The sequence below is a fragment of the Gorilla gorilla genome, chromosome 1 (assembly GCF_029281585.2).
Source record: "Gorilla gorilla gorilla isolate KB3781 chromosome 1, NHGRI_mGorGor1-v2.1_pri, whole genome shotgun sequence".
Taxonomy (NCBI): Eukaryota; Metazoa; Chordata; class Mammalia; order Primates; family Hominidae; genus Gorilla; species Gorilla gorilla.
Genome location: NC_073224.2, coordinates 29,335,070 through 29,347,859, shown reverse-complemented (window position 1 = coordinate 29,347,859; position 12,790 = coordinate 29,335,070). Strand labels below are relative to the sequence as shown.

General features: G+C 37.0%; 1 protein-coding gene across 1 annotated transcript in view; it reads left to right on the top strand.

Annotated features, from left to right (window-relative positions):
* The window catches only part of USH2A (usherin), an 843,890-nt gene that overhangs the window by 690,180 nt on the left and 140,920 nt on the right, over window positions 1-12,790 (top strand). Inside the window, exon 57 of the mRNA XM_031015607.3 lies at window positions 8,821-8,928. Within this exon, the coding sequence (XP_030871467.3) occupies window positions 8,821-8,928 (108 nt within the window). The remainder of the gene's footprint in view (window positions 1-8,820; window positions 8,929-12,790) is intronic.

Genomic DNA, 12,790 nt, shown 5'->3' with positions numbered 1-12,790 from the left:
AACTATTTTCAAAATAATTAATTAGAAATTACTCATCGTTGCATTTCATTTAAAAGGAAAACCCCACCAGCATTAAATTAGCAAGGAAAGAATAATTTACTTTCCTTTCTCATCTTCCTAGAAGTTAATGAAAACTTTGTGTGCTAAATAGAATAAACCCTAACAATGCTGGTTGTAGCAGAAAATGTAATAATAATGTTATACTGAAACAGATACCTTACACTTCACCTTGGAAAAAGAGAAAACATACTTTAACCACCAATACAACAAAATGTAGAAATTCTTTGTAAGGGATTTTATTTTTAGATACCTCTGCTATGTGTTCCCATATTATCTTTGCTCTCGTAGTAATTATCACATTTTATTCTAATAGCCTTTCCTCTTGTCTCTGTTCCACACTTAGTAATAGGTTATGCTTTTTAAGTACAGAGACAGTAGCTTCCTGTTTGCCATTGTGTTCGTGGTACCTATCACAGTACTTAATATATTCAAAATACGTTTGTCAAATGAATAAATACTGAATAGTAAACTAGTATTTGACTACATTCTGTTTTGAATGGAGATAAAAATGCCACTGTCAAACGTATCTAAATCGCAGACAGATCTGGCAACAAAATGGTGGGGTCCAGTACAAAATGAAAATTCAGGCCCCTTGTTCAGAAATCATTAAAATTTCAAGACAATGAAAGCAGAGCATAGAAGTAAGCTCATGTGCTTCCAAGCATGGTACCGTGTTTGATTGCACAGTCGAAGCCCACAAAGCCAACCCTGATCTCCAGCGGTCTGGAATTAACTGCAGTATATTTCTTTAATTAAAACAGATAGCAAGAAAACTAGGATGGTGATAATGTCCTCAAAAAGCTTTGGGAGTTTCTTCTATGGTTGTTTGCAATGCTCCAGGCTGCATTCCCCCCAGTTACTATGTAATTACTGACCACCAAGCATTGGGGACCTGTGAAAATAGAGATAAGAATTTATTTGCTTTTCATTTTGTCAACTCTGAGAACAACTAAATTTGTGCCTGACCAAAAAAGTAAAAAAAAAAAAAGAAAAAAAAGTGTGGCATCAACCACTTTTTTGTGTTTTAAAACCTGCCTATTGATAAAATATTAAGGCCAAAGAACTAGAATTGATAGCTGCCTAGACAATGATATTTTTTTAAATTCCCCTTAAATGCCAGATATTCCAATGTACTTTGCCAGATACTAGTTCTGTTTTGTCACTCCTGTTCTGGCCACCCCCTTCCCTCTGCAATGTCCTCATTGTCTCACGTTTGAGCAACATCAGATTTTGCTGCCACCTGACATCACATTTTGTTTTTAGAGAAGAAAAGTCTGCCTGGAAATGCAGAGAAGAATCCTCAGTCTAGCATAACACTGAACTTGAAAGAGGAAAAGTATTTATGAAAATATTTATGAAAATACTGTCACTAAAATCAAAATATATATATCAAAGATATAATTAATATTATATTTTTGTTGTTATATTTATTCCAGATATACATCAACATTAAGACTATTATTTAGACACCACCAAAGAAAAAGGGTCTTTCCTTGGTGGTGTCTAAATAATAGTCTTAATGCTGATGTATATCTAAAGAGAGTCTGCCAAAGAAGTAACTTGTTTAGGAAAGGCGTCTTGGGATCAGGAAGATATTGGAGAGAGGGGCCTAAACTATGGCCCAGAATTTCAAATGAAATATAGAATTAATAACGCAAGTTAGCTTATAGCAAGTAGTCAGAATTAAAAGTCATGAAGTGGTCTTACTGGCATGTGCAATGCAAGAGTCCCTTTGTTTTGATGTTTTGATGTTCAGTTCGTATGAGGTATCAACTGAATTCATAAAGCATGAATACAGAAAATGGACAGTACCAATGCTGCTCAATGGCGGGGAAGAAATTGGCTTGGGTAAGTGGAATGGGCAGCTGTTGAGATTGTGAAGAATGATGCCATCCAGAAAAGATGGCTTTAGCATGTGAGCTCCCGAAATAATCCTTAATCAAATCCTGTAAAACAAATTCTAATTTAAAGGTACCTTAGATGTCTGTAAAGTAATTCCATGATGCCTTTGTATACCAGTTTTGAACATCTGGATTTTCACAGATTATCAGATTGATCTAAATAGAATGCTGATATGGCTCTATCCATCACAGTCAAGATCACCAGGGGATGCTGGAAGTTCCTGGGAATCTCAGTAGGCAGAGATGCTCCGAAAGGGATCACTTAGTGAGATCCCAGGCAAGTGAGGGCAAAAGGAAGCAACATCATTATAGTTGTCTGGGTATATACCCTGGGGCTCGTTGTCTTGCGCCAAGAAAGAATTCAGGACACAGACACATGTGGGTGTGTTAAGGAGTGGAAAGTTTAATAGAAGAAAGGAGAGAGGAGAGCAGCTCCTTGTGAGAGAGAGAGAGAAAGACAGAGAGAGAGAGAGAGAGAGAGAGAGAGAGAGAGAGAGACATCCGAAAAGTGGGGAGGCAACAGACCAAAGCAGATTTTATAGGCAGGCTGGAGAAGGCAATGTCTGATTTACATAGGGCTCACAGATTGGTTCGATCAAGTATGACATTTGCATAGTGGGAAGGGAAGGCTGGTCACCCCACCCTAATCTTATTATGCAAACGGGCCTTCCAGTTGATTGGTTCCATCTTGTCTGAGCCTTACAGTACAAGTGGCTGACAAGGAGAAGGGAAGATGGAGCCTCCATCTTGAACATGTACAGTCCTTAGTTCCTGCCCACATTCACCCATGCAAGCACCCAGCTTGTTTACCTATGTCTGCAGCTCGATTTTACATGCTTGCCCTTTGTTAGAAAATTATTTGGGGCTTTTTACTGAAAAGAAAAGGCTTACCGAGGACTCCCATACCTTTACTATCTGCCTAAGTGATTTCTTCTTAACTCCTATATCATTAGCAAGAGACTGAATGTGAGCAGCCGAGGGGCCAGACCACACATCCAGTTTGGGTGAACTGGTGCCAGGACAGATGACTTACCCGCAGGATGGTTATTCACAATACTTTATAAGCACCAAACAAAAACTTTTTAACGTAACTCAGGCATCTCAGTGCTTGAGCTAATCACTAAACATGCTAATGGAGGAACTCACTGAATTACACATCCTGTAGGGCTATTTGGTAATTCTTTAGAACATAACAGATGACACTATAGAATAATTGGCTGAATGTTTTGAAGTAGCACTTGCTATGTGAAATTATAATGGCTAAAGTGCCTTTTTTTGACTATTTATCAAGAGATTAAAAATTGGAAGCAAGCTGTTCTTTATAGAGTACATCAAATGTTAACTTTCATAGACATGGGTTTTGTTTTCCAAATCATATTTTTATGAACTAAAGGCAGACTTTTTGCAGTCCCTTTTAGCACACATTTACTCTTCAAAGTAATGTTACTTGGAAGTGTAATTGTAATGAGTTTGGTTATATTATGCTTCTTTCCTTTAAAAAAGAACATGATTCCCTGTAGGGAAATTCAGGTAATTTGCAGCCACAGTAATCTTCACTATACTGAAATGTTAAATACTTGGCTTTTCTCCATGCGTTTGCCTTTCTGTACTCTACAACTGCTATTTCCTACTCTTCTAATTCAATGCTGAGCACTTGAATGATGTTTTCTTTTCTCCTTCTACTCTTCGACTTCAGGATTAAGTTACAGTTGGAACGGTTCCTTTGAGACATCTCTTTATTTCCCTCTTCTCATCCTGATCAATTCATGAGTAGTTTTCAATTGGTGTGCCCTTTTCATTGCCTGTTGCTAGTATGTCATACATATCTCATTTTAAGGACTACCGATAGAGGCTTACTTAAAATGACAGCAAATTCCGGTTGAAATGTGTTCATTTTATTGAGTTTTACAGAGTCGTATATATGAAAGGTCATCAGGTTCATGTAAATCATCTATGCCTGATGGTAGTTGATGCTTTCTTACAGATTATCTGAACCAAGCCTATTAGTAATCCAGTCCTCTGACAATATGAAAAATATAAAAACTAAAAGATAGAATATGGTTTTAAATTTTCTAAATTATGGATTTAGATATTGCCTTCCCTTAAATTAATCTGTAGGCCTGTTAAGCAGCCTCTACTATCATGCCTACAGTTTATAGATATAGAAACTGAGGAACCTAGAAGCCAGAAAACTTCCTTGTAGTCAAGTACTTAGTAAGTAGATAACTATTAGAACCCAAATAGTCTAATTTCAGACTGCTCTCTTAGCAGAGAACATGACTCAGTATCTCACTACATGACTCATGATAATATTCAAAATGAAAATATTTAAATATATAGTCCCACTTGAATTTTTTATATTACTAGAAATTTCACTGGGCTTTGAGCTATTTATGTCATCGTTTTTGTTATAAGGCTGGGAAGCCTAACCCAGTTGCTCTGGGCCATATTTCTCAGTGTAATTGCCCAAGTTCCAACCTTGGCCTCACCCTTTCCTTTTCTTTCTTTCTTTTTTTTTTTTTAGACAGTCTAGCTACTATGTCACCCAGGCTGGAGCATACTGGCAGGATCTCAGCTCACTGCAACCTCTGCCTCCCAGGTTCAAGCAATTCTCTCCAGCATCAGCCTCCCGAACAGCTGGGATACAGGCATGCACCACCACGCCTGGCTAATTTTTGTAGTTTTTTTTTTTGTTTTTTTTTTTTGGTAGAGATGGGGTTTCACTATGTTGGCCAGGTTGGTCTCAAACTCCTGACCTCAGGTGATCCACCCGCCTCGTCCTCCCAAAGTGCTGGGACTAGAGGCATGAGCCACCGTACCACCGGTCCCGGCCCTTTCTTATCTCTGTGATCATAGGTACTTTCCTCCAACTTTCTGTGCCTTAGCTTCCTTATCTGTATAATGAACAAATAATAGCGTGCACAGCAGAAAGTTAGTGTGGGCGTTAATTATATTAACACCCATGAAGTGCACAGAAGAGGGCCAACTAGTAGTTCATGCTCAATAAACTTTTGCTAGTATGTCATTTACATAATCTTATAACTAACTTCCTTGAAAATAACTGCAATTCTCATGAAATATATTTAGTTAATGTATAGAGTCCAATGAAAAGAGAATTAAAAACAGAACAACGAAAACAAAAACACCCTGAGTTTTGTTTGTTGGGTATTTTTTTTCTTAATTTATAGTTTTTGTGCTGGTGTTTGAACTAAATTCTTTTAACATTTTTTTTTCGTTTTGAGCAATTACAGTGTATACAATTATGACTTGCCAATTAAAATAATATTTTAATAAAGAGCAGCTGCAATGGTTTCTACCATTTTTATGTCTTCTAAATGCTGCTTAATCTTCAGAGGGAAGGCAGCCATTGAGTAACTTAAATACTGTTAGCTCTAGCTCTTATGTGATGGGAGAACATAGAGCTTGGTATTCAGGCTTGGGTCATCTATGCACTCCTCAGTCCAGGTGAAGTCAACGCTAAATAAAGTACAAAGCCTGACAGTGGACAAATGACTGGCTTATCCAACGAAAATGTGAGTTTTGCTATAAAAAGCAGGAACAGACCCTGGAAGGTAAATATGGCAGATGTGAAGTTGCTTGACACACATTAGCAAACATCATTTGAAATGAGCCTAAGTATTGCTACCCTTTGCCCACATGGTCCATTAAACTGGTCAGCATGGCTACATTTCAGGGACAGACACAGCTCTTGAGGATAAAGTGCCAATGAATTAGAGTAAAACTGTCATTCTCCCCATATTCACTTGCAGACATGTCTCCCACTCTCATCCTCCTGGTTCTTCAATCTTTGTCTCCTTTCCTCAGTGCACCATGTTGACTCCTCTTGATTTGACAATATGTTTGAACTCCTCTGACTTCTTGACCAAGGTTTTCTGCTCAGTGCTGAGTCTGCCATTCCTCCTTGATTCTAGTACCCCAGTAGCTTCAAGAGAAGCAAATTCCTTCCACCAGCCTTACCCCCATATCCTGCTAGGTGAACCTATCCCATCTAATGTAAACACCTGTAGCAAACTCCTCTGATGCACTTTCCTCCCTCTATCAAAAATCCTTAAGGTGCTGGATGCTCTACTGCTGTACCATGCCTAAACACCTGCCTTCTCAAATTCTAGGCTGTAAGTAAAATGGAGACCACTCAACTTGCTGCAGAAAGGCTTTGTCAAGAAATGACAATTTATATTTTTATATACATTAATTTTCCTTTCAGCTACGATTCTCATTACAAATACTCTCAATCCTCTAATCAACCTTAGCAAACCTCTGTGATTATGAATTTTCTTTTTTCCCTAATGCCCATCCTAAAATTTTATTTAACAGTCACTGCATGTCTGAAATCAGACCAGCCACGACCACAATAAGGAAGATAACTGAGGCCATTGTTTTGGTCAGAATATTCGAGAAAAAAATTTAAATATCTGTTTACTTTTAGCTACCATATTTACATCTGGTATTCAGGAAACAATCTAGACTATGTGTATTGCCCACAAATTATATTAGTTTCTGTTATTTTATTAATATTCTGCAACTAAAAAATATCTCCAACTCAATGAAATCATTGCTGTGGACAGGGATACCGATGGAATTATGAGGAAGGACCTTTTTGGTCAGGTCACATGGTGATAGACATCGTAGCCTCATATCCCTGCAATCCTTATGGGACACTATGGTGGGCATGCTCTTCTTTAAGCAATATTTGTGCAACATTGAATGCCTAAAAATGGGTACTATAGGGGAAAATGACCTCCCAAAAAGACTCACTCAGTGATGCCATTTCTACTCTCAAAGGGCTTATATTCTAAATGGGGAAAATAAGATATTCAGGTAAAATGGTATCACACTGGTCAAGACCCTTTTTGTCGGTAAAGAGAATGAAGGGGAGACATTGTCGAGCTAAACGAGTTTGCCACTGCAACCTCTGAGTTTCATTCTTGAATGTTCCCTTCCATTATTTTGAGCTCTACATTTTGTAATCTTAGCATTTTCCCATGAGCTTTTATCAAACATATGTGGCTTGGGTATGGCTTAGATCTTTAGTCATATTCTTCATCTGTAAATCAGGTAAATATCAAAATTATGTAAATCCTCCAAAGCAACCAAACGGAAGATTATAATCAAATAAGTGCCTGCATCTTATCACTAAGTTGATAAAAAAAAAAAATAGAAAGGGCTCTGAAGCTAACCCTTGGAGCAGCTCCAGCTGCAGAACGTTATTGCTTTAGCGGAGAACCCAGACTACTGCTCTCGTTCTAAACGGATGAGATGGCTAATTTTTTCATTCATTTAACAAACACACACTTTGTGCCTGTCACAATCCTAAGGATACAGATAGGCAAAACAAAGGTGTTGTTCTTTCAGAGCATACGTCTAAAGCAGGAGACAAATAACAAATGAGCAAGAGACACAGCAAACATCAGAGACGGTTGAAGGCTCTGAAATAAGAAAATTATGTGAGGGGATAAAAAGGGATGGGTGGATTGTTTAGATAAAGTGGTCAAAAATTTTTAAAATGTAGTATTTGAGGAGAAATCTGCATAAATAGACAAAGTGACACATTAACATCTCTGAAGGAACAGTCATTCCACCAAAAGAACAAGATATGTGAAAATGTAGCTCAAAATACGTGAAAAAATAAGCATAACAATCATTCGATTCATCTGTAACTTAGTTCAATTATTTAACGAATAGGCTAAGTCCTGTTGTTTTAAAATACTATTTTTTTCTCAAAGAGAGCTTTGGCATTGTTTGAACTTTCCCAAGAGTCAAGGGAGAGATGTCTTTTAAGCCTCAATATCCTCCTTGTTGAATGCTGCTGAGCTTTAAAGTTGCTTCTGCTAGAATGAAATACTACTTTGAGTATCCTATTTCATCTTCTCTTGTCTGCTAGATGCTATAATGATTCCCCATTTTACAGATCAGTAGACCAAGGCAAAGAGAAGCTAAGTAACTCTAACAAGGTCACCAGCCACGCACAGAACAGCAAAATCTAACAATATACAACTTCTATTTTAGATGGATTGTCATTCTTTTCTCCCTGAAAACTTACTGAACAATTACCATACTGCATCATATTCTGAATACGAAAGAAGTAATAAGCACCATCTCTTCTCCAAATTAGCTTTAATCTATGTGTAAAGACAAAATCAACACACCTCAAAAAAGGGCGCATTAGGTACAGTGCGAGGTTTAAAAACAAAAGTGTTGGTTAGCGTTAATATGAGTTGAATATGGCCTGGGGCAAGAAAATGTTGAATCTAACCTTCTTTTTATTTTCCTGCCCCTATTTATATAAGAAGCAATTGCAGAGACTGGGATGGTTAGCCTGGAGAAGAGAAGACTCAGGGGGGATTTGATAACTGTCTACAAACATTTGAAGAACTGTCATGTGGAAAAGAAATTAGATTTGTTCTATATGTCCCCAGGGGTGAAAGTGATAGAAAGATTACATCACAATATAAGGAAGGACTTTCAAACAAAATAAGGATAACTCTAAGTCTCTCTAAAGATGAAATGGGCTCTTTGAGAGACGGAGTGCTCTGATCCGATAGGCGGGACAGCCTCTTCAATGACATCTTGTATAGGGAATCAAGAGAAGGGTGGATGGTTCACATGAATTTTAAGGTCTTTTCTATGGCTGAGAATGTATTAGTTTATCAGTGATAAATGAAATTTTGCTCAATACTTAGCCTCTTATGAGGTTCAGACCTTCTTTAAAGAGTGTTTTAGAGAGTACTCTTAAATGTTTTGGCTATCATATCTACAACTCTGCATGTTACTTCTGGTACTTAATTGATAATAAATAATCCTCTTAAGGTGCACTTTATTTCTTGCTTGCTTTTTCTAGGTCTCCAGCCATACACCAACTACAGCTTCACTCTTACAGCTTGTACATCTGCTGGGTGCACTTCAAGTGAGCCTTTTCTAGGTCAGACACTGCAGGCAGCTCCTGAAGGTAATGAAACAATATCCATGGTTTGAGGGAAGAAATTTTCACATAGCATTTTGAGGTGGAATCTGTAAACTCCTTCATAACAAATAAGGAAGAGGCAATAAAGTTGATATGTACAAAATAAAATAGCATTCTAGGTTCCCATTTTTCAGGCTTGATTCATGTAGGTGTAGCTTCCCAAGGTCAGTTCGCTTTCAATTCTTTAACCTTTATAGAGTTGATTTTCTGTGGAAAGAAGAATTATTATTGAAATTTTTCAAAAACTCAGATGTTAAATATTTTGGGAGCGTCTAATATATAATAAGCACCATGCTCACTGCTGAAGTTGTTTAAAATGTTCTCTGCCCTCAAGACTGACAATCAAGTAGAAGTGACAGGAGAAAGATCTGTATGAAGAGAGAAAATCTGAAAGTTGATGTTAAGAAAGAACAAATGAATAGAGTGCTAAGGTTGGCCTGAAGAGGAAGAGATAGAAACCCACCGATGACATCAAAAAAGGCTTTATGGAGCAGATGACTTCCGAGATGGACCACAACAAACAAGGATTTTGACAAATGAACAGTGATATACAGAGATGTACAACCAGACACAGTTGGAAGGAATGTAAGATGGAATCACCACCTTAGAAGGCAAATTGCAAATGTCTATTACATTTAAATTGTTGATTTCCCATGATACAGCCATTCTATTTTCATCATTTATGGCAGAAACTGTGCCACACTGCTCAAGGAGGCATGCACCAGGATGTTTATTGAAGCATTTATTTTGTTTAATAGCAAAATGTTGGGAGCAATTTTAATGTTTGTGAGTAGGAGAATTGCTAAATAAATTCAGCTATTCTCATATTGTGGAATTCCATGCACCAGTATAAAAGAATGAGATGACCAGTTCATGCAAAGAGGAAGTTATGACATTATATTAATATATAAGAACAAACTGAGAAAATGGTATTTATTGTTAATGGTTAATAAATAAATGCATTAAAAAATCCAGGAAGTATACACACCAACTGATAGCAATGGTTACCCATGTGTTCGGAGGTGGGATGGGTGGTGTCATTTACTTTCAAAAGAAAAATATACTCAGTGGCATGTGTTAGTGATCAACTAATTATTTTGTTAATCTTCATTATCTGCCTATTTTTCATATGGGGAAACCAAGGCATAAATAAGTTTCTAAACAGAAATGCAATGTTAATTACCACCATAGACTCCTGAACTACTTGTCCATTACTCTTCTAATGAAAGGGATTGTTGTACCTCGGAATATTAGACCTGAACTTCCTACCAGTAAATGGGGAATAAAATGGAAAATTCCACATATGGGGCATATGGCTCCTCACCAGGAATTCACTAATGATGTTTTCTATATAAAGAATGTTTCATGTCAAAAAGCTTAGTGTTCCTTTGAAAGGAAGAAACCAGCAGTGGATTTTTTGGAAAGGTAAACTATCAAATGGATACTTTGATGATAATGGATAATTTCTAAAGGATCTATCAACCAGATTTGGCTGAAACTCAAGCCTGATATAATAACAGAATCTCTTGTTCCATTTCTCTCTACCAAATTCATATATTTAAATTCATTGGAAATATGAAATTTTCCCAACAAAATTTCTTGAAATGACTTACATTTTATGACTTAAAAATTGTAGCTTTCAACAGTTCAGGGTAATGTGATACGAGAAATGCCCTTGATTTCTTTTTTTTTTTTAACTTTATTTATCTTTCGTCTAACACAAATAATTATGCAAAGAAATAATAGATGAAATGGACTTTCCTCTGCAGAAGAAACATGGATTTAGGGCCATTTTCTGGCTGAATAAGTGCCATTTGTATATAACCCATATATGAAATAAATATAGTGTGAATGCTTAACTTGGGAACACCTTAGCAATCACATTAAGTTCTGTTGTTTTACTGTAAAGTGAAAACAAGTATACCACTTTAAATTATCCACCCAGAGATAACTAATTATAAAATGCCATTTTTGAAGTACATCAGATATAATTTGAAGATCTCATATTTGAGTATTTTAAGTGGACATGGAAAGAATTAAAAAGAAGTGTTTATGCATAGCCAACGCAAGCTGAGCTCTTTTCACTTGCCTCTCATTTTCAGTCTAAGAAAAAGTCAATGTACATTACAACCTCATTGACAAGTTGGACACAGTTCTCTACAGTTTTATCCTCATAGAAAACTGTGTACCTGTACCTTTAGTCAAATAACAGGAAGATTTTGAATTGAATTATTACTCTTTTTTTCTACAATTACTGCCATCCATGTGAGTTCTAATTCATTTTAGAGATAAATCATGCAAAATTGCAGACATACTTTCCTCTAGCATTGATAATGTGGAAACAGAAAGGAAAAGAAGACCCAGTCTTTTTCAGTTCATTCCAGATTCCTCTTCCTCTGCCCTTCTTTTAACGTTTACACACCCTTGGTTTTTTCCTCTACTCTTTACACTATAGCACCCAGGCTCTTCTGGAATTTTCAAGTACTGGCTTTATCTCCTAATGAAGGCTGAGAGCTACCAAATACTAAAGCTCTCACTAAAGCTACACTTATGGATTTAAATCCTATGTATTTACTGGTCTACTACATGTTTATATTTAGGCGTTTTTCAAAAACTTTAACCTCAGTACTTCGCCACTTAATTCTTCCACTCCACTCTACTCCTCAACTTGCTTTTCTTCTCTCAAATACTACCACCTACCTATCACCTAAGCCCAAAGCTTGACATTCTTGATGGCTCCCTTTTCCATATGTGATACGTAATTTTTTATAAAATCTAATTAGTTTTAAATCTTAAGAATTTTTTTAAAAAAATTGTTCTTCTTTCCCATCCCTTTTAACACTGCCTTAGTTCAGATCCTCATAGCTGTAAGAAGAGAAGTTCTCTGGATCCTCCCAACTAGGCTCCCTTCCTCTAGTCATTTTTCCTCTTTCTCACATCCCACATCCTGATTCTTTTTCCTCTTTTGACAAAATAAGAATATGTCATATTATTCACCTCCATAAAATCCCATTTCCTTCCAGGAAGACATACATCCATATCTCCTTAGCAAAGCAACATGGACCCCTCAAGTTTTAACTTCTATCAATTTTTCAAGGCTTTCCGTCTTCCCCACATGCCATGCAGTGCACCAGCCATGCCAAGGTATGTGCAGTCCTGCCATACTTGCCCACATTTCTAGGACTTTATGTGGGTTCCCCTCAGCCTGAACTCCCTTTCCCTACATCCTCACTCAGTTAACGCCCACCTTTTCAAAACTTGGTTCACGCATCTCCCCTTCTGGAAATCTTCCACTACAACCACCTGCTTCCTACCCATCTCCACTTCTCCCCACAGTCTGTGTCAGGTTACCCTTTCTAAGTGTTCTAACAGCTACTGTGCCTCCTTCTCTTAAAGCATGTATCATACTGGAGTACAACTTTTTATCGACTTATCTTTATTCACCATGATACATGAACTCCATGAAGGATAAGAATAAGTCTTTATCTTCCCATCCACAGTGCCCAACACAGAAAATGATACAAAGTCGGGTAGAATGTTGAGTGAATAAATTAACAAATACTAAATTGTCCGGAATTCAGTGCATCCCTGACATCAGCTAATACAAAATTTGTTCCTATCACCAGATTTCAGGAGAAAAACAATCCACAATAAATGCTGGGAATTTTGAATTGGAATGAAGATTTGTAGGGACATGAGAAGTGGGTAATATGGCATGCAACTCAAGATAAATTTAAAACAAATACAGTAGACATGTTCTACTGGTTGTCATTGTGTAAAAAGGCCCACCAAGGTTTAATTCTACCTTTCCCCTTTTAACCTCGCAGCTAGTTTACCCCACCCCATC